This window comes from Palaemon carinicauda, chromosome 37 (genome assembly GCF_036898095.1).
Source record: "Palaemon carinicauda isolate YSFRI2023 chromosome 37, ASM3689809v2, whole genome shotgun sequence".
Classification (NCBI taxonomy): Eukaryota; Metazoa; Arthropoda; class Malacostraca; order Decapoda; family Palaemonidae; genus Palaemon; species Palaemon carinicauda.
In genome coordinates, this window is record NC_090761.1 from 66,076,998 (window position 1) to 66,104,997 (window position 28,000).

General features: G+C 41.5%; 1 protein-coding gene across 3 annotated transcripts; it reads right to left on the minus strand.

The window, feature by feature from the left end:
• On the minus strand, window positions 1–27,998 carry LOC137629747 (uracil-DNA glycosylase-like). Of its 3 annotated transcripts, none has more exons than XM_068361344.1 (8): window positions 27,817–27,998; window positions 15,877–15,946; window positions 14,811–14,896; window positions 10,889–10,996; window positions 9,093–9,286; window positions 5,291–5,379; window positions 3,895–4,073; window positions 1–1,095 (listed from the first exon to the last, which is right to left on the minus strand). In XM_068361344.1, the coding sequence occupies exons 1-8, from the start codon at window positions 27,976–27,978 to the stop codon at window positions 943–945; spliced, it is 1,041 nt and encodes a 346-aa protein (XP_068217445.1). In that variant the 5' UTR covers window positions 27,979–27,998; the 3' UTR covers window positions 1–942. The 3 variants fall into 3 exon arrangements, with proteins under 3 accessions (XP_068217445.1, XP_068217447.1, XP_068217446.1); XM_068361346.1 differs by lacking the exon at window positions 27,817–27,998 and adding an exon at window positions 17,620–17,640; XM_068361345.1 differs by lacking the exon at window positions 27,817–27,998 and adding an exon at window positions 17,616–17,640.
• Between the last annotated feature and the right edge of the window lie 2 nt (window positions 27,999–28,000).

Genomic DNA, 28,000 nt, shown 5'->3' on the forward strand with positions numbered 1-28,000 from the left:
TTCAGTTAAAAAAATATATTCGAAGAATAGGAAATCAAATGTATCTACATTCTTTAGAAATCAATAGATTTAAATAGCATTTCAAAAGTAGGAAACAAAATCATATCAACCATTTTCTAAATAACCTAAAAGTACGCAGACTACAGTTGTGAAATCTGATGCATCCAAAATCTTTTAAAAGATTTGATACTATCACACCTAAGACAAGCAGCAGTTCTTAATACAAAACAAAACCATTTATTTCTGGCATATAAACTCAATTTGAAAGTCTTTTGCATCATAGCATTTTATCATAAAATAAAGAATGTCTCAACATAACAATTAAAACGGAATATCTAAATGTAATGCAGTATTGTACTATAAAATTCGACAGCCTCCATTCACAGTACCAAAGAGCCATCAACATTAAAAATACAGAAAAAAATTTGTCTCGTTAATCTTCTCCATAAACCATTTTCAGCCACTACAACTATGATTTCCTAGATACAACGCACATTAACTTCAAAACATACATCTACCAAATTCATTATCTATTTATTCACTTCCATTTTTTTTATTCATTTAACTTAACGTAGTCTTGAAACAATCAACATATACAGTATGTTATAAACTAAAATAAAAATTGCCTTTCAAAACAATAATTGGAAACTTAATAATCATAGTAAATGGCTGAAATTAGCGCATTGCTTGTTGAAAATTAACTAAACTTACAACCCACTGGAGTGTAAATAATGTCCAAAGAGCATTAATTCTTGGTCTTAAATGACAGGAAAACTCACTGAACTAAAACCATTTCCTCAGGCTTTCAACACTAAAAAATAGCAAAGCAAAACCAGCAAAATGTACAGAAATACTGTAAAGTACTTCAAAACGATTGAGAAAATTTCACAAGTAATTTTCCTTGAAAGTAGCACAATCACTTTTTTACGGCAGCTTAGAGCATTATAACTCAAGAGGAAGAAATCCCCAGTCTATTGGCTTCTTGCCTTCTTTCTTCAGCAACTCATTACACTTTGAGAAATGCTTACATCCCAAGAATCCACGATGTGCTGACAGTGGGGAGGGATGTGTTGAACAGAGCAGATGGTGCTTCTTCTGTTGAATGAGAAAAACAGAATTTTAATAACACAATTCATTATTTTGATATTCACCAAGGAGTCACTCCAAGTGTTTACAAAGCATAGCCGCCTCAACCTTAAAATATAAAAACATTCAGCTGGGTAGAAACGTAGAAACCTTGGGGAAAAACTCAATCCCCCTTACATATTCTATAGAAGCTGTTAGAGACCTGACTCAACTCCAATATACCATTGTAAGTGCAGAGGAATGTGAGAATTATGTGACTCAGGCAAGTATCAAAATAATAAATTCTTTTAATAAAATTCTGTTTGTACTGATAAATCTTATCTGCGAGTCACTTAACCGACATATATATTTTGTTTTGATAATACTGTACAGTAATTCCTCTGCCCATTGCAGTTCACCCATCACTCCCTCGGTTCATTGCATTTATACCGAGAGTTCCTGAGGGCAGATAAGTTTATATTTATTTCCCTTTCAAATTTTCTTCAAATATAATAAATTTGGAGGTGATCCGTATTTCTAACAACCAGAGTCCTTTAAATAAGTAGCAAGTTGGCCAGGGCACCAGCCACCCATTGATATACTACCGCTAGAGTTACTGTACTGGGTCCTTTGACTGGCCAGACAGTACTACATTGGATCCCTTTCACTGGTTACGGCTCATTTTGTCTTTGCCTAAACATACATATGGTCTGGCCTATTCTTACAACATTCTCCTCTGTCCTCATACACATGAAAACATTGAGATTACCAAACAATTCTCCTTTTATTCCAGGGGTTAACTATTTCAACGTAGTTGTTCTGTGGCTACTTTCCTCTTGGTAAGGGTAGAAGAGAGACTTTTAGCTATGGTGAGCAACTCTACTAGGGGGACACTCCAAACCATTGTTCTCTAGTCTTGGGTAGTGCCACAGCCTTTGTACCATGGCCTTCCACTCTATTGGATTAGAGTACTCTTGCTTGAGGGTACACTCGGGCACGCTGTTCTCTGAATTCTCTTGTTTTTTTTTTGTTTTTTTAAGTATTTATAGTTTATATACAAAAGATCTAACTCAATGTTATTACTATTCATAAAATATTTCATTTTAATTGTTTATTATTTCTCTTGTAGTTTATTTCCTTGTTTCCTTTCGTCACTAGGCTATTTTTTCTCTGTTGGAGCCCTTGGGCTTATAGCATCTTGTTTTTCCAACTAGGGTTATAGCTTAGCTTTCAATAATACAGTAGTAATAATAATAATAATAATAATAATAATAATAATAATAATAATATGTATTCAGGAATGAGGATCAGAACTGAAAATGCTTCAATCCAATCTAGGCAGCTATGAAACCAGGTGATGTTTTACAATCACATGTCGAAGCCCTGATAGTACCATACATCAGAATTCTACTGGATACTGATAGTAAAATAAATTAATAAAGAGAACAATTAGCCCTTTATTAAAATATTTTGTTACTGCACCAGAGGTATTTTCTGGGCAATACGCTAATCATCTACACACGACAAAATTAAGAATTCTGACTACCAGTAGAAAAGATCATACCTTCTTGTACCTCTTAAAATTTCTCCCATTTATACTTCTTTTTTTTTTTTCTAATGCCCCACCTACTCAAGAGATAAACAAACTTCAAGTCCATTTTAAAGCAAAATCTATGGGTTATTGTGTAAACAGTACCTTAGATTATAATTTTCTTCTTCCTGTAATTTTCAAGATATACCATGTCAAAATGATACACTTAGTATAAGCAATTTGATTGATCCCTCACACCAACAGTATGAGTTATATTAATTAAATTATTTGTTTATAACTACAATCTTATTTAAAAATGGCAGCTCGATGCTTTCCATAAGGGATGTGAAAACAAGAATGGCCAAAAGAGAATTCTGATACTGTAATATATCATAAACAATATATATTTCTTAAAGCCAAATTTTCCTCTTCTTAATAACCCATTAAAATAGAATTACCATTTTTTTTTCAAAGTAATATCCAAGAAAAAAAGATTTACTGATGTGCAACCATCCTGCATATATGCAGGCAGATCAATTATTCTACTTACTATTAAAATTCAAGATGCAACCCTAGTTGGAAAACAAAAATAAAACCTGTAAGGCCACAACACGGAAAAGTACAGAAAAACAAACAGACATATCTATATACCAAGGGACTTCCCCCAATTTTTGGGGGGTAGCCGACATCAAACAAATGAAAAAAAGGGAATCTTTCCTTTCAACGTTCCTCCAAGCCTGACGAGGGATTCAACCAAGTTCGGCTGGTACTGCTAGAGTACCACAGCCCACAAACAGATAAGTAAACAATACTCCATCAAAGAGAAATGACAAAATGATAACAATATGAATGTAACTATATACAGAGAGAGAGAGAGAGAGAGAGAGAGAGGAGAGAGAGAGAGAGAGAGAGAGAGAGAGAGAGAGAGAGAGAGGTCAACTTGCGAACTTGATAGGGTTCAAGAGGCTGTTTGCAAGTCAAATTTTTCTTAAATTCTGGTCTCGGTTAGGCTTCACCTAACTCATATGCCTACAATTTTCAACTGCAAAAGTCAACAAATAGACCTGTTTCTTATTAGAAATGTCATCTTGCTTACTGCATTTAAATCATACATGGTTTTATTACAGTATTTAATTATGATTTCAATTGGATTTGTGTTTGTATCTCGGAATGTTTGTGAGTTGAGGATCTTCTGATAGCAAAGGCAACCTCTTTAAAAACCACTAAGCATAAAACAAAAACAAAAAAAAAAAGAGAGAGAGAGAGAGAGAGAGAGAGAGAGAGAGAGAGAGCTTTACCTTGTCTACAACAGCCGCTTTCTTCTGAGCATAAGATCCCCACAGCAAGAACACAACGCCATGGTTACGCTTCGAAATTTCCGTGATGACAGAGTCGGTGAATTTTTCCCATCCCTTGTCCTTATGAGAATTTGCCTGATGAGCAGTGACAGTTAAACATGCGTTGAGAAGCAAAACACCTGCAAAAAAAATTTTAAAGTATAAAATTGGTTTTAGTTCTAAGCTACTAATTTATACCCTACCAAAATAATAAAAAGAATGATTAGTGTCATTCCTATTCTAGAAAAAAAATTTCATATCAAACAGCTTCAATGATGAAATAATATCTTATACAAATGTCTATCAGGATGCCCAAGTATTTCAACCTCAGCTTGGGTGTGGGATTCAACTTATCCCAGTTTATCACACCTCTCAGATCGTGACAGAGAGAAGCCGATCTTGACCTTGTAGCAACTGCCCCACAGAAGCCAGCATAATCCAATCATTCAGATACATTAACAGACGTATCCCTTGCAAGTGGGCCCAAGATAATACCAAGGCGAACACCTGAGCAGTACACAGTCCCTTTTGAAGAGCCCCTTCTTCCTCATCTGAGCTAAAGGTCTTTGACTCTTACACCCTCAATGCCAACAAGTTCCAAGACTTGGACAAAGTGAGATTGATGATCTGAGAATATTATTAGAGGATAGGCAGGACAATTCTCCATGACATTAACCCGTAGCTGGAAACCGATCATCTTTAGCCTCGAGCCAACTCAAGTTTTTACAGCAAACTGCTTAAAGGATTGGAAAAGTAGTCAATACACAAGTCCATTGGAAGAGTGGATTTCTTAACATCCTTTGAGATGCAAATTTATCTGCTCCAATTCATTCTGTCTTCAGAATGTATCTACTGTTATTCAAAGAGATATCTTCCAGCTCCATTTCCTGTGATTTGGTCTGGCTATTGCCACCCCCACAACCAGCTTTCTGTCATGCTTCTGAGCTAGTGAATGCCCAGGACCATTGCCTTGAAATTCAGAGGCATTACATTAAATTGCTGATTTTGACATCTTAGTTAGAGGAGATGAGAAGAAACATACATATCTCATTAGTTTCATCATTCCTAAGACCTACAAAGAGTGGTCCACTGCAGAAGCCCAAAGGGTAGAAGAAAAGCTAACTCACAAATGCTACATAAAGTGGTAGATATTTCACCTATACATGATCTCCTCTTAGTTACAAGGCAGCTAAAGATACTATAGGCAAAATTAATATAATAGAAGGGTGTCTATAGGTTTACAATGCACAACACAGTTGGAAATATAACTATGAGAGTATCTGATGACCATAAAAGGATAAAATAATTACCTTACTTGATATTCTAAACTTTCAAGTACACAAATTTCATGACTGACCTTGCTTTGCCCAGCCAATCAGATGACCATGCGATGGACGGGAAAAGCCTTCTATGTCATTCCCCAACTCTTTATACATGTTTAGCAAACTGAAAAAAGAAAAAACTCATGAAAGATTCAATGTTCAAAATGAAATGACTAACTTTAATCCTAAAATTACATAAAAATATATTAACCCTTTTACCCCCAATGGACGTGCTGGTACGTTTCATAAAACTCATCCCTTTACCCTCATGGACGTACTGGTACGTCCTTGCAAAAGACTGCTATTTACATTTTTTTGCAAATTTTCTATAACTTTACGAGAAACTTCAGGCATTTTCCAAAAGAATGAAACCAACCTGACCTCTCTATGACGAAAATTAAGGCTGTTAGAGCAATTAAAAAAATATATATACAGCAAAATGTGCGTGAAAAAAAGAAAACCTTGGGGGTTAAGGGTTGGAAAGGTCCATATAACCTGGCTAAGAGAATGGCAAACAAACTGAACGAAGAAATCGCTGACGAACAAGCAGGATTCCGTCCTGGGAAAGGCACCAGAGACCAAATCATGAATCTCAAGACGATCCTTGAAAAAAACAAAGAACGAGGAATCGACGTATTCCTTTGTTTTATTGACTACACTAAAGCCTTTGATACAGTTGCACATGACATCTTATGGAACGACATGTACTCTATGGGTTTTCCACCTCATGTCATCTCACTTCTTAAAGCACTGTACAATCAACAGAAAGCAGCAGTGCGAACATCTTATGGCCTAACGGATTGGTTTAACATTGGACAAGGTGTCAGACAAGGATGCATTGTTTCTCCCCACCTCTTTAACATCTACTTGGAAACCATAATGAGAAATGCGCTTGAAGACTACGAAGGAGGCATAACTGTTGGAGGACAAAAGATCACTAATCTCAGATATGCCGACGATGTGGTTTTAATCGCTGGAAGTATGGAGGACCTCCAAACATTAGTATCAAAAGTAAAAGCTGAGAGTGAAAAAGTGGGACTGTACCTAAATGCTAAGAAAACAAAGGTCATGAAGTGTCAAAAAGCCCCGTCTGATCAAGAAATCCTAATAGACGGAGTTGCCCTAGATAATGTCACTGAATTTACTTACCTCGGAGCAACTTTCACCAATAATGGAGACGACTCCCAAGAGATCAAAAGAAGAATTGGGATTGCAAAGAATGCAACCATCGCACTAAGCAATGTGTGGAAAGATAGACATATCACTCTAAACACAAAGAAGCGGCTTCTCAAATCACTTGTTTTCCCCATCGCATCATACGGCTCAGAATGTTAAGTTTTAAAAGCTACAGATAGGAAAAGATTAGAAAGTTTTGAACTATGGTGTTACAGAAGAGTCCTTAGGATAAGCTGGATTGAGAAAAAGACTAACGTGGAAGTTCTACAAAAGATCAATATCGAAAAAAGATTACTTGACATTTTGGATGAAAGAAAACTAACTTTTATTGGACACCAGGTTCGGAAACACAATACTCTGGAAAGAACGCTACTAATTGGATCAGTCTATGGTACAAGAAAGAGAGGAAGGCCTAAAACTAGATTGAGTGACAATATCAAAGAGATGTGTGGGCTAACGATGGTGGAGTTAGAAAGGAAGGCTCAAGACCGGAATGAATGGAGAAGTTTTGTGGAGAGGGCCACGGCCGTTCGACATCGAACACCCCGTACTTAATGATGATGAAAGGGTTAAGTATATTTTAGAAAATACTATCCAAATTCAGGAACTGAAATGTATTTTCAACAACCATAAACCTTTCAAAATACATTTTCAAATAGTTCCATCTATCCACATTTATTCAGGGACCCATAAACATAAATCATAATTCATCCCACTATCTAGTTACGTGTTCAAATATCCACTTGCCTCAAACGTAATAGAGAGATAGATAATAAATGTTTTCCTTCTTATCTAACAATTCTTCATTTTATTAATTCTGTAATATCATACGTTGAACACTGGAAAGTAGATAATATGTATATGTGTTATGGGGTTAGGTTTGAGGTTCAGAAATAAATATAAGAGTGAAAAGAATGATATGAGACTGGGATGGATGCATGAATATGTTCAGTGTTACACAGAGAAGTAACATGAAGGAGGGGAGAATTCTTCTGGTGCCTGAATACTCGAGAGATATGTGAAAGGGTACACATGTCCAAATCTAGTGATAGTATCACTTGATTTCCAACTGAATAGAATAATTGTGTAGGCACTTTTATTGTCACCTGCATTGTATCTAAAGTTAACATTCATTTAAGAGTACTACAGTAAATAAAAACAATACAGTAGACCATTGCTTAATCTAGTAGGAATCTGGCTTTGTACATACATACATATACCAAGGCACTTCCCCCAATTTTGGGGGATAGCCGACATCAACAAATGAAACAAAACAAAAAGGGGCTACTCTCTACGTTCCTCCCAGCACTTGAAAATTATGTGAATGGCTGAACATACTTTAATTACACGTTAAAAAAATAGGCAAGGACAGTATTATTTACATGTACTGTTCAGTTTATGGATAGTACAGTCGTCAACTTACAAACTTAATCGGTTCCAAGAAGCTGTTGCCAAGAAGAATTTTGTTAAATGTTGGATTAAGGTTTCACCCAACTCACTTGCAGCAAATGTTTTCATGTTGAACAGGTTGACATGAAATATCTGTTTCAATGATGTTAATGTCTGTGAAATATTTTAATTGTTCACTGCTTCTTATGATGCTTATTTATTTCTTTATTTCCTTTCCTCAGTGGGCTATATTTCCCTGTTGGAGCCCTTGGGCTTATATCATCTTGCTTTTCCAATTAGGGTTGTAACTTGGCTAGTAATAATAATAATAATAATAATAATAATAATAATAATAATATGATTTCCATCTGCAAAAGTTAACAAATTGTCCAGTTTCATATTGCTTATGCCGTCTTGCTTACTACATTAAACCATATATCGTTTTATTACAGCATTTCAATGAGAACTTTTATTATTATTATTAAATGCTAAGCTACAACCCTAGTTGGAAAAGCAGGATGCTATAAGCCCAGGGGCCCCAACAGGGAAAATAGCCCAGTGAGGAAAGGAAATAAGGAAATAAGGAGATAAGGAAAAATAGAACATTTTAGGAATAGTAACAATATTAAAATAAATATTTCCTATTTAAAAATATAAAAACTTTAACAGAACAAGAGGAAGAGAAACTAGATAGAAAAGTGTGCCCAAGTGTACCCTCAAGCAAGAGAACTCTAACCCAAGGCAGTGTAAGACCATGGTACAGAGGCTATGGCACTACCCAGGAATAGAGAACAATGGTTTGATTTTGGAGTGTCCCTCTCCTAGAAGAGCTGCTTACCATAGCTAAAGAGTCTCTTCTACCCTTACCAAGAGGAAAGTAGCCACTGAACAATTACAGTGCAGTAGTTAACCCCTTGGGTGAAGAAGAATTGTCTAGTAATCACAGTGTTGTCAGGTGTATGAGGACAGAGGAGAATCTGTAAAGGATAGGCCACACTATTCGGTGTCTGTGTAGGCAAAGGGAAAGAACCGTAACCAGAGAGAAGGGTCCTATGTAGTACTGTCTGGCCAGTCAAAGGACCCCATAACTCTCTAGCGGTAGTATCTCAACGGGCGGCTGGTGCCCAGGCCAACCTACTACCTTTTGATGCTTCTGAGATTAATTTCATGACTTCAATTGGATTTGTTTGTATCTCGGAATGGAATGTCTACAGGGCAAATTTTTGTGAGTTGAGGACCTTTTTATACAAGTAATAAATTATAACACTTTACCTTGGTGGAGGAGCTATCCCCTTTTGAACACTGAAGCATAAACCATGCGCTTGTCCAATTCCATGATAAGGATCCTGACCTAGAATTACAACTTTTATGTCCTCGAGATCAGTGTGGTGAGTCCATGAAAAAACTTGATCAGCTGGGGGGTAAACTGTGGCTTGACTTCTTTTGTTAACCAAGAACTTGCTCAGCTGGAAAACAAATTAAATTCACCTTCTTTGACATATCAATTGAATAAAATCTAATATAGCATCTTTATTCCAAAGTTATCTTTATTCCGTACAATACTTCTATTTAAAATTTACCTGTATTCATGGGATTCACCCCTCCCTGTTTTACCATAAACCCAAACTCCTGTCTGAAGAAATTATTCCTAATTGTAAATGGAGTTAAGGAGTAGAGATAAATGAACTTTAAGTAATCTTGTTCAAGTCACCTACTATATAATACCATAAAACCTCTCAAAACCCTTATGAAGGTGATCTGTATAAGCTCGTAAATGTTCCTTACAGTATCCATCAGTTCCTAGCTGCATTACTGTCTGTATTTCACTTATGCCCTGTTCCCTTGCTGATAAAATTTCCCATCTCTCCCATCCAAAGAACTCTTTCAAATAGAATTGCAGAGTAAGATATGGTTGAAAGGTAAGTACACAGGACATTTTTGAGACTGGCAATGATGTATGGAGCAGAGACATGGGTAATAAAGAAGACAGAAGAGAAGAAACTGGATGTGGCAGAGATGAGAATGTTGAGATGGATGTGTGGAGTGACAAGAAGAGAAGAGATACGGAATGAGGTAATTAGGGGTACCACAGGAGTTAGAGAACTATCAGATATGATCCAAGAAAGTACGCTAAGGTGGTATGGTCATGTCACGAGAAGAGATGAACAGTATATTGGGAGGAGTGATGGAAATGGAGGTACAGGGAACGAGAAGGAGAGGGAGACCAAAGCAAAGGTGGGTGGACTGTATCAAGGATGACCTTGGTTACTAGGAAAGCTTCGACTTCCAATAAAAAATGTAGATAATATGCATGACACTTTTTAAAAACTTATTCCCCCAAGCACTGGAAGATGATTCCTGTGTTTGGTGGAAAAAGAAAAAAATATACAAAATGATCAACATCAAATTAACAAGAAAACTGTTTGTTTTACTTCTGTTCATATGGTCTTTAGATTACTTTCAATATAAGAAGGACAAATACTTCTAAACTGAGTACATATAAGTCATTTTTGGGGCTTATGCTCAGTACTTTCCACATGCAGTGTCAAATGAAAAATGACAACTTGATGAACATATAACCAACACACAATCAAAAATCTTTTGAAACTCATACAGAGATGTCTCAAAACCTTAGTCTTGTATATACTGGTTCATGATTAACCCTTTTACCCCCAATGGACGTACAGGTACGTTTCACAAAACTCATCCCTTTACCCCCATGGACGTACTGGTACGTCCTTGCAAAAAAATGCTATTTACATTTTTTTTTTTTTTTGCATATTTTTGATAACTTTATAAGAAATTTCAGGCATTTCCCAAAAGAATGAGACCAACCTGACCTCTCTATGACAAAAATTAAGGCTGTTAGAGCAATTTAAAAAATATATATTGCAAAATGTGCTTGAAAAAAAAAATGCCTGGGGGTTAAGGGTTGGAAAATTCCAAATAGCCTGGGGGTAAAAGGGTTAACTATTTACATTTATTTGCATGGTCAATATGGGTGTTATAAATTACTAATGTTTAATTTTGTGCAAGAGAAAAAGCACTGATATAATCAAGAGACTCACCTCTTCAAAGTATGGTTTTGAAAACTCTTGCTTGAGAGCCGCGTACCAACTTGGACCTATGTTGCTGTCAAGCGCCGGTGTTCTCTTACTTTGCAGTTTGATCTCGGCCTGAGGAAAAAAAAAATCTATAAGATTTCTTCTTTAAATCAATACAATTAAATTGTTCTTAACTAAAGCTTGATCTGTAAAGCTTAAGTACTGCACAGTCGGTACCTGATGTGCATAGGGATTAAATACCAGAGATAGGATACCAGAAAACGTTGAAAACCCCTGAACATATAATTATTATTATTATTATTATTATTATCATTATTATTACTAGCCAAGCTACAACCCTAGTTCGAAAAGCAAGATGCTATAAGCCCAAGGGCTCCAACAGGGAAAAATAGCCCAGTGAGGAAAGGAAATAAGGAAATAAATAAATGATGAGAATAAATTAACAATATATCATTCTAAAAACAGTAATAACGTCAAAACAGATATGTCCTATATAAACTATTAACAACGTCAAAAACAGATATGTCATATATAAACAATAAAAAGACTCATATCAGCCTGGTCAACAAAAAAACATTCCAACTTTGAACTTTTGAAGTTCTACTGATTCAACTACCCGACTAGGAAGATCATTCCACAACTTGGTAACAGCTGGAATAAAACTTCTAGAATACTTTGTAGTATTGAGCCTCTTAATAACCCTAAAGACTTCCCTATTTCCTTATATAATCTGAAAAACCTGTATGCCTTAGCCTTGACAGAAGATATAAAAGTAATATTATTCATAGTTACATAACTTATCAAATTAAAATTATTACTATTATTATTGAGTTAAAAGTAATGGCTGTATTGGCAGAGTTTATTTTCTTATCCAATTTTTCTATTTTCCGGATAATTCTCTTCTCTAGAGTGCTGCAATCAGCCAGCAGACTTGAAAAATTCATCAGTCAGGTGAATGACAAAATCGGGAAGACTTCTCAAGTATATTCTCACAAAATACAAGTAAAACGTTTGGTACAAAATAGTACCACCCAACTGCAGCATCCACCTCACTCTCTACCTGAAGACGAGGAAGGACTTATCCTCGAAACGCGTCGTAGTTTTTACTATTTTGTACCAAAAGTTTTACTTGTATTTTGTGAGAATATACTTGAAAAGTCTTCCCAATTTTGTCATTCACCTGACTGATGAATTTTTCAAGTCTGCTGGCTGATTGCAGCGCTCTAGAGAAGAGAATTATCCGGAAAATAGAAAAATTGGATAAGAAAATAAACTCTGCCGATGCAGCCATTACTTTTAACTCAACCTGCCTAAGAGAGGGTCTCCTACCACAATACTATTACTATTATTATTATTATTATGATTATTATTAAGATAATCAAAATTATTACAGGTATTATTATTACTATTTTCATTATCAAAATAATTAAAATTATCATTATCAAAATTATTATAATTATTACAATCATTATTATTATTATTCTAAAACTAAATACAGGAAGTAATTACTATCTCTCACAAACACTTGTGACTTTAATCCATGTAAATATCAACCACAAAGGCATTTAACCCTTTTACCCCCGGGCTATTTGGAAATTTCCAACCCTTAACCCCCAAGGGGTTATTTTTATCCTTGGAGGAAAAATAACTGGAGATGCCCTGACCCGGATTAAGGGAAGCCAGGTGTTTTACCCTTCTAACTGTCAGTTCTTGATCCTTCAAGTTAATCTCTGTCACTGTATTGGAATTTGTAGTCAGTTCTATTCAGACCTTTGTTTAGAGACGGTAACCCTTATTGTGCTTTCATTAGTGATGGCTCCTTCCTGTGCTGCTCTTGGTTGTACGAAAAAAATCCGTTGCCTGCCTTTAGGCAAAGTCAGTAACAACAGTTGTGAGATTATCACAAGCTGTGTTCAATGTCATCCAAAGACGGCTATAAAGGTCAACGACTTTACTGTAGTTCATTATTCCAAGGAGTTTGTAACTGATTCACCAATAAGTTGAGCAACAAGTTTAACATTATTTTTTTTTTTAATAAAGTATTACAGGAAGGGACCATCGGTAATAAAATAGCACAAGTAAATAGTTATCAGCTAAAAATAAAGGTCTGAGTAAAACAGACTAAGTACCAGTACGCTGTCGGAGGATTAACTTGGGATCGAGATTTGACAGTTTGAAGGGGTGAATCTGGCCAAACCCTGCCCTCACGGGTTCAGGAAAGAATTCTGAGTCAGGGCATCTCCAGTAGTATTAATCCTCCTAGTTTTTATCCCATCACATTTTGCAGTATACTTTTTTTAAATTGCTCTAACAGGCTTAATTTTGTCAGAGAGGTCAGGTTGGTCTCATTCTCTTGGAAAATGCCTGAATTTTCTCAAAAAATTATCAAACATATGAAAAAAAAAATTTTTATAGCATTTTTTTGCTAGGACGTACCGGTACGTCCATGGGGGTAAAGGAATGGCTTTTGTGAAACGTACCAGTACGTCCTTTGGGGGTAAAAGGGTTAATATCGAATTTGACCTTTGGGAATGTATTTCCAATGGAAGTTCATTTACGATAAATGCTCTTGGCTGAGCAAGGACTCGAACCCATGCCTCCGAGTCCAAACAATGCCAGCAGTGACTCTTAGCAAGTGAGCTATCAAGCCAGAGGCATTAATCACAAGTGAATTTCCAGCGTATATTCTCAAAGGTAGAATTTGATATTAAAGGGATTTTGACGAAGGAAAAATCTATTTCTGGGAAGAGGCCTGTGACGCCCGGTGAAAAGGTCCTTCTTTTCACTTTTCTAATATAAATCTTCCAAATATACTAGAGAAAGATAAAAGCATGGAATGCAGAGGTTACAACCCTCGCGCGATCACCTTGTGGGTGTCGTGTATACAACAAGGGCGTGTGAAAACCACTATTCACAGGCTGTCTTCCATTTAGATAATCCCTTCATCAATGGGGAGGAAAATGCCATTGTGGTTGATATTTACACAGGAAATAATTTAAAGTTACCAGTATCTTAATTCCAATATAGTAAAGATCAGTACCTTTACAGAGGACAGACACAGTATTCATTACACAAGGGGTTAAAAATTAACTTATATAATAATGATTATTACTTGCTAAGCTACAGCCCTAGTTGGAAAAGCAGGATGCTAGAAGCCCAGGGCTCCAACAGGGAAAATAGCACAGTGAGGAAAGGAACAAAGGTAAAATAAAATATTCAAAGAACAGTAACATTAAAATAAATATTTCCTATATAAACTATAAAAACTTTAACAAAACAAGAGGAAGAGAAATTAGATAGAATAGTGTGCCCGAGTGCACCCTCAAGCAAGAAAACTCTAACCCAAGACAGTGGAAGACCATGGTACAGACGCTATGGCACTACCCAAGACAGGAGAACAATATGTCAGTTTGAATCTCTATAACCCACTCTACCCTTTTATACAGTACAGTATACGGTAATTCTGAAATTCCAGTATATTTTTCTTATAAACTGTGAATGTTATCGATTTGTTTTTTATCTGAAAAGGGCCACTTCTATATTCTTGTCAACTAACACAGAGATAAATTACAATGTAAAATACATAAAAAACAAAATCTAATTTGGAAGCCTCCGAGTTACTAGTTACAATTTTCTAGAATGTCCATTTAACAATATATAACTGTATAATTACCGAGGTACAGCTGTAACAGAAACCCTATTTATCCTGAAGCACCCTCAAATATTGGTACCAATTAAAAGAGTACTATAAGCTATAAAGGTCCTAATTATCACGAAGCCCTCTCAAATATTGGTAACAATTAAGAGTACTACAAAGGTCCTAATTATCACGAAGCCCCCTCAACTATTGGTATCAATTAAAAGAATACTTTAAAGGTCCCAATAATCACAAAAAAGATGACATTGTACCATCACAAATACTTACTTTCAATTTGTTTTCACTCATACGCTTTTTCTGATCAGGGCTCATACCTTCTGGTAGTTTAACGTCAGGAGAGCTTGAAACGACATCTGTAAAAGTTACAAAAGGATACAATAGCCATCAAAATACATCATGTGAAAAGGACCTGAGTCACTCCACAAATATTAAGTATGCTAACTGAAAAAAAAAAATTATTTGCATATCACACAATAAAATTAATATTTCACAAATTTAATATAGATGTTTAAATATCACTTTATCTAATTATTCAAACTTATAAGATAAGAATTTAGTTAGCTTGGAAAACTGGAACTCCTAAAGTAAGAGGCAGTATTCTACTTCCATATTTCACTCATAGGAAAGTACCGGGAATAATTATCTAAGAAATAATAGTCGATCATTGACGTTAACGTGCGCAGCTCAACATTACCGCTTGCCAGTACATACGCAGCTTGATGTTTTTATTTTTTCGCGAGTGAAGCGAGCCCACAGCTAGACAAGAACCATTAGATTTTCTATAACAGTATTCTTATATTTTTCTTAATAAAAATATTGAGATCACATACCAAAGCAAAAGAATAATTTCTGAGATCACGCCATAAATGAGATCGCATCCCAAAACAGCACCATTAACTTTTCTATTTCACATTTTCAGGGCGGAGTATTACTGCATATTTAAAACAATTTCTAACTCATTGTATTTGTTCTCTTAGTACAATATCCACTAATCTAACCAACTGCTCCTCACCCAAATATCTTAAGGATGTAAAATTTCTGTTATGAACAACAAGTTTTCTTCTATATACTGTAATATATATATTGTTAAAAACAATATTTTTGGCTGTCTCCTATTTTTCACTATTAATTATCTCTAAACTAAGCATATAGTTTGTAGTACTGTACTGTTTTTCCAATTTTTTGATAAATACTTAGCAATAATGATAGCTATACTTAACTACAGTACTCAAAAAAAAAGAAGTAAAATCTTCATCAGCGAATTTCAACATATGAACATAAGAACACACTGTACATGAAAATGATTAAGAACAATTAAAAGAGTATAAATTACCTTTATCAATTGAGGCAGCAACATTTTCCTTTCCCCCAGTAGTTTTCAGCTTTTTGGCACTAGCATCGTCCTGTGAAAGATGAGAGTTTATACTCATCTAAGATTTTAAAACAACAACACCATGACAAATTTTAAAATTTCCCAGATATATAAACAGGAAGTATATTATTCGGGAGTATTTTTAGCAGTTAATTATTTACTATTATTATTAAAGGGTGGAGATTTATCAGTCCAATGAGTCCAACTTAACTTCTACAGAGCTGGCCTATTCAACGTTCCCTCAATTTTCCTTAAGCACCAATAACTATCCAGTGCGGGTTGTGGGGGGGGGGGGGGGGGGGGGGCATTTGGTTTGAACATCTAAACATCTAGGAAAACTACACGTTCTTTAAAAACTAAATTTTGTTACCTCTACAAGAACACAACATTTAAGTCTTATATACTTATCAGGTGGAAGGATTTTTCTCATGCAACACACACTGGGAATTTGATGCTATGACAGATAGGGTTATGTGCCAGAGAAGTTTTCTCAAAACAAACAAACTCTTGGAAACCTTTAAAGGACCCATGTCCTTACCATGTGTATGGATAGTGCTTGACTGTCCATTTCCACAACCAGCTGTATCAAGAGCCAAATGAGCAGTCTGTTATGGGTACCACCACTGGACCAAACACTGCTAAGGTAACTGCCATTTCTGGTCTTATCAAAAACTAGAATCGAAGTGCTAAACACCAAGGATGATCAGGCATTTGTTCACTTTTTATCTTCATTCAAGTTACAATTTAGCCTAGGGAGGGGATGCTTGGTGAGTAAGGGTAGCCCCACAACCACCAGTAAGTTGGTCCTGGGCCACTAAAGTAGGTTAGAACACAGGGTGATATTTCTTTACAGTGTCAAATGTACATACAGTATCATTTATGTGACTTGTTTAACAATACTGTATAGTATAATATGGTTTTTTAATTCTATTTTTATAAGCAATCAGTATTTCAAGTTTATTAATGTTGTACTATTTAGTGTTATTTACAACATATCTCAATTTTCTTAATATTTTAAGAGCAGAGTTTATTTCAAATCTAACAATTGTTTCTTAAGCATGCACATGCACTCCGTATATATATGCAGCCAAACCCTTAGTAAATAAGCTGTAGTTCATATTTTGATCCTAATTGAATTGCTTGGAGCCCCCTTCTCATTGGCTTAGCGAATATTTGCCGTACAAAAGACGAGATTTTCGTTATCGTAATAAAAAAGCATTTCAGAGTTTTTTTAAATTGTGTGTACATCCCATTTTATTATTATTAGTAGTAGTAGCTAAGCTACAATCATAGTTGGAAAAGCAAGATGCTATTAGCCCAAGGGAAGGGTTCCAACAAGGAAAAATAACCCGGTGAGGAAAGGAAATAAGTAAATAAATGAACGTCATAAGAAGTAATGAAGAATCAAAATAAAATATTTATAAAAAATAACAACATTAAAACAGATATTTCACATATAAACTATAAAAGAGACCTATGCCAGCCTGTTCAACATGCAAACATATGCTGCAAGTTTGAACTTTTGAAGTTCCACAGATTCAACTACCTGATTAGGAACATCATTCCACAACTTGGTCACAGCTGGAATGAAACTCATGTTGGAGAAAGCCTGATTATAGTTTATGAAACATTCACTACCAACAATGCAAAGTTGAAATAATTGTACAAAAGGACAAAGTACCAGAAGATAACATACATACATACATACATATACCAAGGCACTTCCCCCAATTTTGGGGGGTAGCCGACATCAACAAATGAAACAAAAAAAGGGGACCTCTCCTCTCTACATTCCTGCGTGTCGTAAGAGGTGATAAAAATGATCGGGACGAGGGGGCTGGGAACCCCCTCTCCTGTATTTACAATCCTGTGAGACATCAGCAAGAAGATAACATATGATAAGATAAATATTGTACTGTAAATCTTTGTGTTTTCTTATCAGTTATCTTACTCCTTCTCACTCATATAAACAACCATATATTCTTTGATATGAATAAAAAGGGCAAAGGTAATTCTGGTTTTGTATGCTTGTATAAATAAACCATAGTAAATTCTTATACACTGTATAAGGACCATCTATATGCAAATATGACAAATTCAAAGATAATTTGTATTTTTCCTAATCATACAAACCTTAGCTATTTACAAAGGGTAATACTTTTAGCGCAGCTGAAATGACGAGCCAATAGTTTTTAACGAGGGTTAATTACCCCCGCGCTAGTTAGCGGGGGGTGGGGAAGGGTAGCTTGCTACCCCTCCCCCCTCCACACACCGGTGACTTGCTTCACTTCACTTAGAGGTAGGACTTGACTTGGGGGTCAGGGATGGCGGGCACATATGTGTAAATAGCTAAGGTTTGTATGGTTAGGAAAAATACAAATTATCTTCGAATTTGTCATTTGTTCGTAACCGAAATACAAACCACGCCATTTACAAAGGGTGACTTACCCCTTAGGAAGGGTTGAAAGTCCCCAGCCTTACTGACTTCGGCTTGCCCGGGGGCTCGATCCCTCAGTGAGCAGCACTAGGGAGAGGGAGCCCCTGTACCTCACAGGTTCCTAGCATCGCTAGGAACGCTAGGAACGAGTGGCCTACATAAGTAGTGTGAGGAGGAGAGTGTGACTCGTCCTATGAAGTTGACCTTGAGACCTTCAGATAGGAATTCTAGGATAGGACGTTCCCCATACCACCTCGTCAGGGTATGGGAGACGCAACAGTATTAAGCTTAATACTAGGAGCACAAAGAAGCATGGGTTACCTGCAGAGGTCGAGGTCAGCTATGCGAGGACCAGGATGCTGCTTCCCCAAGAGAGGGGAGAATGAAGAAAGAAGTAAGGGTCAGACATACTCTTTCATTCACACAGACTAAGACCGGGTAACAATGCCCTCAACCTACTGCTACTTGTCCAAAAAGGAGCCTGAGGTTAGACCAGCTGTTGTGCAGCCACCACAGGGCCGATAGAGAACGTATCGAAGCTCCTGTGGGTCACGTCTTGCAGGTAGTGGGCTGTGAAGGTCGTTTGACGCTTCCAGACCCCAGCTTGAAGTACCTGCGTCACAGAGAAGTTTCTCTTGAAGGCCAGGGATGTAGCAATACCCCTGACATCGTGGGCCCGAGGGCGACGTGACGGAGGAGGGTCAGGATTCAGGGCATGGTGGATAACCCTTCGAATCCAAGCAGAGATGGTGTTCCTGGTGACCCTCCTCTTTGTCCTGCCTGTGCTCACAAACAAAGCTCGCACATGAGGACGGACTGCAGCCGTTCTCTTCAAGTAGTACCTCAGACACCTCACTGGGCATAGTAGCAGCTGGTCTGGGTCGTTTGTTACAGAACGGAGACTCGCGATCCTGAAAGAGTCGAACCGAGGATCCGGCACTCCCGAGTTCTGAGTCTTGGCCACAAACTCAGGGACGAACCTGAACGTTACCTCCCCCCATCCCTTTGAATGGGCGATGTCGTACGAGAGACCATGAAGTTCACTAACTCGCTTGGCCGAGGCCAAGGCGAGTAGGAAAGCCGTCTTCCAAGACAGGTGGCGATCGGAGGCCTGGCGTAATGGCTCGAAGGGAGGTCTCTTGAGAGACCTGAGGACTCGAACCACGTTCCAAGGAGGGGGTCTCACTTCCGACTGGGGGCAGGTAAGCTCATAGCTACGTATGAGTAAAGAGAGTTCTAGCGATGAAGAAATATCCACGCCCTTCAATCTGAAGGCCAAGCTTAAGGCTGAGCGATAGCCTTTCACTGCCGAGACAGAAAGGCGCATTTCTTCTCGCAGATACACAAGGAAGTCCGCTATTGCTGGAATAGTGGCATCGAGTGGAGAGATACCCCTTCCACAACACCAACCACAAAAGACTCTCCACTTCGCTTGGTAGACTCCCTCAGAGGACCTTCGCAGGTGCCAAGACATTCTCTCCGCAACCTGTTGCGAAAAGCCTCTCTCCGCGAGGAGACGCTGGATAGTCTCCAGGCGTGAAGCCGAAGCGAGGCTACGGCCCTGTGAGGGACGGAGTGGGTTGTCTGAGAAGCTCGTGTTGTGGAGGAAGCTCCCTTGGGAGTTCCGTCAGGAGTTGCAGAAGGTCCGGAAACCATTCCGCGTGATGCCATAGCGGAGCTACTAGAGTCATGGAACAGTTGACCGATAGTCTGGTCCTGTTGAGCACCCTTCTCATCAGACAGAATGGTGGGAAGGCGTACACGTCGATGTTGTCCCACCGTTGCTGGAAAGCATCTTGCCAGAGTGCCTTGGGGTCCGGGACTGGTGAGCAGTACAGGGGCAGCTTGAAGTTCAAGGCTGTCGCGAACAAGTCCACCGTCGGGGAACCCGACAAAGTCAGGACTTTGTTGGCTATCTGAGGATCCAAAGACCACTTGGTACTCACTATCTGCGAAGCCCTGCTCAGACTGTCGGCGAGCACATTCCTCTTGCCAGGAATGAAGCGAGCTGATAGTGTTATCGAGTGGGTTTCGGTCCACCTCAGTGTCTCTACTGCAAGATGGGATAGATGTTGCAAAAAAGTGCCTCCCTGCTTGTTGATATAAGCCACTACCGTGGTGTTGTCGCTCATCACCACCACGGAGTGACCCGCCAGGAACCGTTGGAACTTCAATTCTAGCAGGTTGATGTGTAGGCACTTTTCTGATTCTGACCAAAGGCCTGAGGCCCTCTGGTTCAGAACGTGCGCCCCCCACCCTTCTTTTGACGCGTCCGAAAACAGAGTCAATTCTGGGGGGAGGACGAGAAGACTCACTCCCTTTCGCAGGTTCTCGTCGGCCAGCCACCACCGCAAGTCCGTCTGTTCCAGAGACCCCATTGGGATCAGAATGTCCGGGGAATCGGATCCTTGATTCCACCGGGACTTGAGCCGCCATTGAAGGGATCTCATCCTGAGGCGGCTGTTTGGAACCAGACGGGCCAGGGAGGATAGGTGGCCTAAGAGACGCAACCACGATTGGGCGGGGAGTTCTTTTCGCCTGAGGAAAGGTTCCGCCACCCTCCTCAGCCTTGCTGTCCGGTCGTCTGATGGAAAGGCTTTGTGGAGATTGGTGTCTATTAGCATGCCTAGATAAACCAGTCGTTGGGACGGCTGCAGAGAGGACTTCTCGAGGTTTACCACGATCCCCAGATCCTGGCAAAGATCTAGAAGCCTGTCTCGGTGTCGAAGAAGGGTCGACTCCGAGTCTACTAGGATCAGCCAATCGTCTAGGTAACGAAGGAGACGAATGCCGTTCCTGTGCGCCCAAGTCGAAATCAGGGTGAACACTCTGGTGAACACCTGAGGAGCTGTGGAGAGACCGAAACACAGCACCTTGAACTGGTAGATCTTGTTGTCTAGGCAGAATCTCAGGTACTTCCTGGAAGACGGATGGATTGGGATCTGGAAGTACGCATCCTTTAGATCCAGTGTACACATGAAGTCTTGTGGTCTCACCGCAAGTCTGACCGTGTCTGCTGTCTCCATGCTGAACCGGGTTTGTTTGACAAACCTGTTCAGAGCCGAGAGATCGATGACGGGTCTCCAGCCTCCAGTAGCCTTCTTTACAAGAAAGAGTCGACTGAAGAAGCCTGGAGAGCCGTCCACGACCTCCTGGAGAGCACCCTTCTCGAACATGGTCTCGACTTCGGCCTGAAGGGCCAGCCCCTTTGCCGATCCCATGGCATAGGAGCTCAACGACACTGGATTCGCTGTCAGGGGAGGTTGAGATGACGTGAACGGGACGCGATAACCTTGGCCGATCACTGAGACCGTCCAAGCATCGGCCCCGTGATGTTGCCACCTGCGGACGCAACGCTGAAGGCATCCCCCCACAGGTGGACACGCAGGGGGACTGCCACCCCTAGGGCTTGCGGCCGCGGCCGCCACCCCTAGAAGTCTTGCCTCCCCTGGAGGACTTACCGCCCCTCTTGAACTTGGCTGGAAAGGGCTGGGGCTTAGACACCACTTTCTTAGCTGCCGGTGCCTGTTTGGGAGCCTTACGAGGCTGTTGCTGCTGTTGTGGCGGGGCTGGAGGCTTATAGGGCCGAGTTGTAAGGGCCCTGTGGAGGAGGGAGTCCGTGCTGGATTTCCTCCACCTCTCAGCCGTTCGCTCCAAGTCTTGAGGCTCAAACAGGCTCTCCCCCAGGAGGGAGGCATGTCGGAGCCTACACACATCTACGGCGGGGACCTTCGGATGGAATCTCTCGGACACAGCATTGCGACGCTTCAACACCGAGTTGGCCCACAGGGTGGTAACCTGGTGCGCCAAAAACTCGATGGAGCGGGTGCCCGAGAGCAAGAAGGTCTCTAGGGCCTTCCTATTGGTCTCCTTGGACAAGTCCTCCGATCGCAATAGGATGCCCAGAGATCCTAACCAGAAGTCCAGCCACGAAGTGGCCTGCATGGCACACTTAGCGACCTTCTCGTGGTTAAGGATCTCTGCCGCCGAGAACGACACCTGCCGGGCAGAGAGTTTCTCCAAGGGAACTTCCTTCGCCAGCTCCTCCACAGAGGGATGGAGAGGAAGAGCGAGGTTGTGCTCACCCAGGATCTCGAAATACCTCCTCTGCTGAAGGCGAGGAGGAGGGATGAGTTTGTTCCCGGCAGTGGAACGACTGGAGGAGGCAAGAAGTGCGAGCTGAGCATTGGCCCTAGCTCTGGCACTCTTCAGCCCCCGAGACCAGGGCAGAGCTGCACTGGTCTTAGGGGCCTTCCGAACGTCAAACACTTCGTCCAGAATCGTGTCTTTGCCTTCACGGGGGGGGGGGGGGGGGGGGGGGGGGGGGGGGGGATGACTGGATCCGTAAGACTGTTAAGTTGCCTTATCAGGCTTAGGACCTGCCAGAAGGCATGTTCGGACTCTTGCTGTTCTCCTCCCTGCGGGCTAGCAGCTAAGTCTCCTGCCCCAGGAATCTCTTCCTGGGGTGATACGTGGACATTCCCCTGGGTAGTCGTGGGTTCCTGACGAATCCTTGCAGAGGATTTAGGGATGGTCTTGGAATCCTTGGGTTCCCTCCTGGGAGGGATACAGGATCCCAACAACGAGGTTCGAGGGGCCCCCTCCTCACGAGACGATTCTCCTGCCTGAAGCGAAGTCTCCCCCCCTGGTGCCGAGGGGAAGACTACCGCCCCACTGGACTCACCTGAGGACGGAAAGGCCTCGTCCACGGGAGAAGGAGAGAGTACTCGTGCAGGAGAGGGGACCCTCGAGACCGACCTCTTGGGAACCAACTCCGCCCTGGGGGAAGTCACCACGAAGTCCACTCCTCTCTTTCTCTTCAGCGTAGGAGAGACAGCCGCTGGTTTGTTACCCTGGCCGGCGAGTGCTTGTTTCATAACCCTAACTAACGCCCGTGCCAGCGGACCAAACCAAGTCTGCTGCTCAAAGGACACAGAGTCCGAAATCCTCGCTAAGGTGAAAGGGATCGGGCGATCCTTTGGAGTGGACACGACGGTACCTGCCTGAAAAGAAGGTGGGGAAGAATGCTGTACTGACCTGTCTTCGTCCTGCAATACCAACCTGTGCTTGGATGGAGATGATCCCGAGTGCCGTCTAGGAGCACGCGTCCCTGCTGCTACCACCGGCTGTGGAATTCGCCGCGAACTATGGTCGCGCGAGGGCGAACGGTCGCGCAAAGGCGAATGGACGCGCGGGCGCACAGGCGAGCGGTCGCGCGGTCGCGCAGGCGAGCGGTCGAGCGATCGCGCGGGCGCACAGGCGAGTGGGCGTGAGGGTGGGCAGGTAAATGAACACGTGTCCGAGGCGACGAACGCAAGCGATGGCGCGACGGCGAGGGATCGTACTGCCGCGTAGGTGAAGAAGATCGCTTGCGATAATGACCGCGTGATGGTAAGCGATGGCGAGCAGCATGTGTAGGTGAATGATCGCGTGATAGGGTGCGATGGTGATCAGCATCCGCAAGAGGGCGATTGTTCAGGGTTGCGCGATGAGGAGCAGCATGCGTAAGCGGGCGATCGTGCAGGGTTGTGCGATGGCGAGCAGCATGCGCAAGTGAATGATCGCGTGAAAGGGTGCGATGGTGATCAGCATCCGCAGGAGGGCAATCGTTCAGGGTTGTGCGATGAGGGGCAGAATGCGTAAGCGGGCGATCGTGCAGGGTTGTGCGATGGCGAGCAGCATGCGCAGGTGAATGATCGCGTGAAAGGGTGCGATGGTGATCAGCATTCGCAGGAGAGCGATCGTTCAGGGTTGTACGATGAGGAGCAGCATGCGTAAGCGGGCGATCGTGCAGGGTTGTGCAATGGCGAGCAGCATGCGCAGGTGAATGATCGCGTGAAAGGGTGCGATGGTGATCAGCATCCGCAGGAGGGCGATCGTTCAGGGTAGTGCGATGAGGAGCAGCATGCGTAAGCGGGCGATCATGCAGGGTCGTGCGATGGCGAGCAGCATGTGTAGGTGATCGCTGGCGAGCAGAAGGTCGACGCGTGTCCTGTGAGAGGACAGGTGGTGCGGCGCGTTCACGAGCAGGAACGGGAAGATCGCTGGCGCGTTGGCGAACATGTGTTTCTGACACACGCGCAGCACGATGTTGCGTAGCCACAGGACCAGGTGGATGGTGAGCAGGGAGTTCAGCAGGAACTAAAGGGTGGTCAGAGACCGCAGGGCGATGGTCCTCAAATGAGCGCTGACGCTCGGAAGAAAGCTGACGAGCAGGAGAGCGCTGGCGAGGGGGGCGAACATCAGGAGAGAGCCGACGAGCAGGAGAGTCTTGGCAAGCAGGAGATCGCTGGCGAGCAGGAGAGCGCTTGTGCGCTAGCCCTGCTCGCGTAAGGGAAGAATCCCTTAGCCCCGAAGGGACCGTTGCCCGTCGGGTGACGAGTTCTCCAGAAAGCGAAGATCCGGCAGGAGATGGTGAGCGGTCTGCAGAGAGGTTCAAGGAAGGCGGAGCAGTCGGTTGAGGCTGACGAGGAGAGTCTCCCCCGGAGGACGAAGACCCAAAAAGGCGCCTCTTAGTCCCCCTGTAAGGGGAAGGGAGGCCCTTGTGGCGTAGAGGGCGGTGAGCCTTACGGCGGAGGCGGCCTCGGGGGAGATCGTCGGGACCATCGGTCCTCCGAAGGGGAGTCTCCGTCAAAACACTTCCCTCAGAAGGAAGCTGGGCAGCAGTCGAGACCGAAGGACTCACTTCCCCCTTCGAAGGATGCACGGAAGGAGGACGAGAGCCTAGAGCACCATCACCAGCAACAGCACCTGCGTCGGAAGGCCCAGCCACGTCGGAGGCCTCTGTCACCACGACGTCGACAATAGACAGAGGGTCTACCTCCGCTACCACCGGCGACTGTTTAACAGCGGCCCCCAACGAGACAAGGTCAATAAGAGCGACCCTGGAGGGCAAGCCCTTAAGCCCCAAGGACGACCAAATCTGTAAAAGATCATCACTGGATAAGGCATTATTATCAATAACCTCCCCCGGAGGAGGAGGGGGAACCGCCTCGCTATGGGAGGCGACGCCCTCTCCCCCCACCGAAGGTAGGGAAACAGAACAAGGGCCTGCGCTCCCACTCGGACGACTCTCCTTAGGAGGCGGACGAGGGGGAGCTTCGGAGGAGGTTTGGGCGGCGGAAGAAGAGTCCCGAGAACCTTCCTCCTTCAAGGCTAACCCCGGAGGAGAACGGTCTCTCTTGGACTTCTTCTTACGCCGACGGCCAAACCTCTCCCACTGGGAGGCAGACCACTCCCTGCACTCACGGCACATGTTATCCTAGTCGCACCGTCGGCCCCGGCATTGAGGGCAGAGGGTGTGAGGATCCGTAATCACGTCCGACATGAAAGTCCCACAAGGACGGCCGGCAACTCCAGGGCATGTACGCATATTAAATAAAAGAAAATAACTGAAGGTCAACTTCCAACCAATCACACAAGCTGAAAAGAAAAAGAAGAAAATTAAAGGCTGTCACGAAGGCGATGAACAGACACGTCTGATCACCGCCGAGCCAAAAGTGAAGAGAAGCAAGTCACCGGTGTGTGGAGGGGGGAGGGGTAGCAAGCTACCCTTCCCCACCCCCCCGCTAACTAGCGCGGGGGTAATTAACCCTCGTTAAAAACTATTGGCTCGTCATTTCAGCTGCGCTAAAAGTATTACCCTTTGTAAATACTGTAGCGTGGTTTGTATTTCGGTTACGGAACAAATACAAAATATAACAAATCTTAAAAGTAATTTGTAATTTTTCCAACTTACAGTATACGAACCTGAGTCCTACAATATATAAAATGCATTCAGCGAAGCTGGAACCGCAATTGAATTCATCAATATGGTACTTAACCCTTTTACCCCAATGGACGTACTGGTACGTTTCACTAAACTCATCCCTTTACCCTAATGGACGTACCGGTACGTCCTTGCAAAAAACGGCTAATTAAATATTTTTTCATATGAGAAACTTCAGGCCTTTTCCAAAAGAATGAGACCAACCTGACCTCTCTATGACGAAAATTAAGGCTGTTAGAGCAATCTAAAAAAAAATATATTGCAAAATGTGCTTGAAAAAGAAAATGCCTGGGGGTTAAGGGTTTGAAAGTTAAATAGCTTGGGGGTAAAAGACTACTTCTGAGCGTCGACTCAAGTCCGAGAGGGATGGTTGAGGAGGTAACTTGAACTATAAAGGAAAAATAGTTTACTTTTAAAATCTATTTGTCCCTACGCACATGTAAACCCTTCGCCTTTTAAAATAAGGAGACACTGATTGGTAGGGTTAGAAGGGGCTGGCTGGTTCTCTTTCTTCCCTAGATATATCAGTCTACCTGGTCTTGTACGGGAGCAAATTCAAAGACTCTGGCAACCCTCCATCTGTCCACCATAGGGATAAATAGGCTGATAGGGTCTAGCCTGTACTAGGAAGACTGCTACACGATCAGAGGAGGATTCTATTCCTCCGTGGGGAAGAGCAGTAAGGAATTATATATCTAGTGAATGATGATCAATGGGTTGATATATATTCCATCAAAACACTCTTCTAGACTCTAAAGTAGGGTTCATGTATTTGGCTAGAATTGAAAATATATATATTCACCCTTCTATAAAGCGAAATATATTATAAATTCTTTAATTAACGTACTCTTTTTTTCATTTGTATGGGGATAAATGGGGATAAGCACGGTTAACTTTTTAAAGGACTTTCCTTTGCCTTTGGGGTAGACCATATATTAAATATCCTCATTCAGTTGGTTAAACAAACTCTACGGTATGGCACCAATGGGGTAATATACATAGCTCTTGGAAATACCTTCATATATTAATATATCAGACCCATAAAGAACATTTTCCCCATAAAGAAAATCGACTTGACAATTAATAAGGAAAATATTGCCTGTCCTAACGAATTACATTCACCCCGGAACTAAAAGATCTATTTGCTGTATTATTATTATTATCATTATTACTAGCCAAGCTACAACCCTAGTTGGAAACGCAAGATGCAATAAGCCTAAAGGATCCAACAAGGAAATAATAGCCCAGTGAGGAAAGGAAACAAGGAAATAATAGCCCAGTGAGGAAAGGAAATAATAGCCCAGTGAGGAAAGGAAATAATAGCCCAGTGAGGAAAGGAAATAATAGCCCAGTGAGGAAAGGAAATAATAGCCCAGTGAGGAAAGGAAACAAGGAAATAATAGCCCAGTGAGGAAAGGAAACAATGAAATAAATAAATGACGAAAACAAATTAACAATAAATCATTCTACGAGTAGTAACGTCAAAACAGATATGTCATATGTCATTATTGGGTATTAAAGAGTACTACACCCATAATTCACTATCCAAAGTATTCTATAATACTTTTCGAATTAGTTAAAGATAATGTCAAGATAACCTTAGGCTTAAACTATGAAGGTAAAGTTTCCGTTAATGTTTATGAGAGCCAAAGAGAAACAGTAACTTGAACCGGTGCAAGACCGTAGCATATTTTACCTGATTCTGGTCACTAATCCTTTTATTAACAGGCTTAAAGAAGTTGAGCAGTGTTTTCTGGGATGCCATAGTTCTCACGATGCTATGTCTTGGAACCAAATTGTAATTGGATAGCTTGAAAAAAACGAAGATTCTGTTAAAGGACAACTTCAGTTTCAGCATTTGTTTACGATTATTTTTCCCG

Bases quoted from the DNA above. Each gene is read 5' to 3' on its own strand.
- LOC137629747 (XM_068361344.1), bottom strand. From the start codon at position 27,978: ATGCTGAAACTGAAGTTGTCCTTTAACAGAATCTTCGTTTTTTTCAAG. The intron at 15,947-27,816 runs GTAAAATATGCT...CATCTTTCACAG, and splicing joins GGATTAGTGACCAGAATCAG to GACGATGCTAGTGCCAAAAA. The intron at 4,074-5,290 runs GTCAGTCATGAA...TTTTTTTTGCAG, and splicing joins GATTGGCTGGGCAAAGCAAG to GTGTTTTGCTTCTCAACGCA.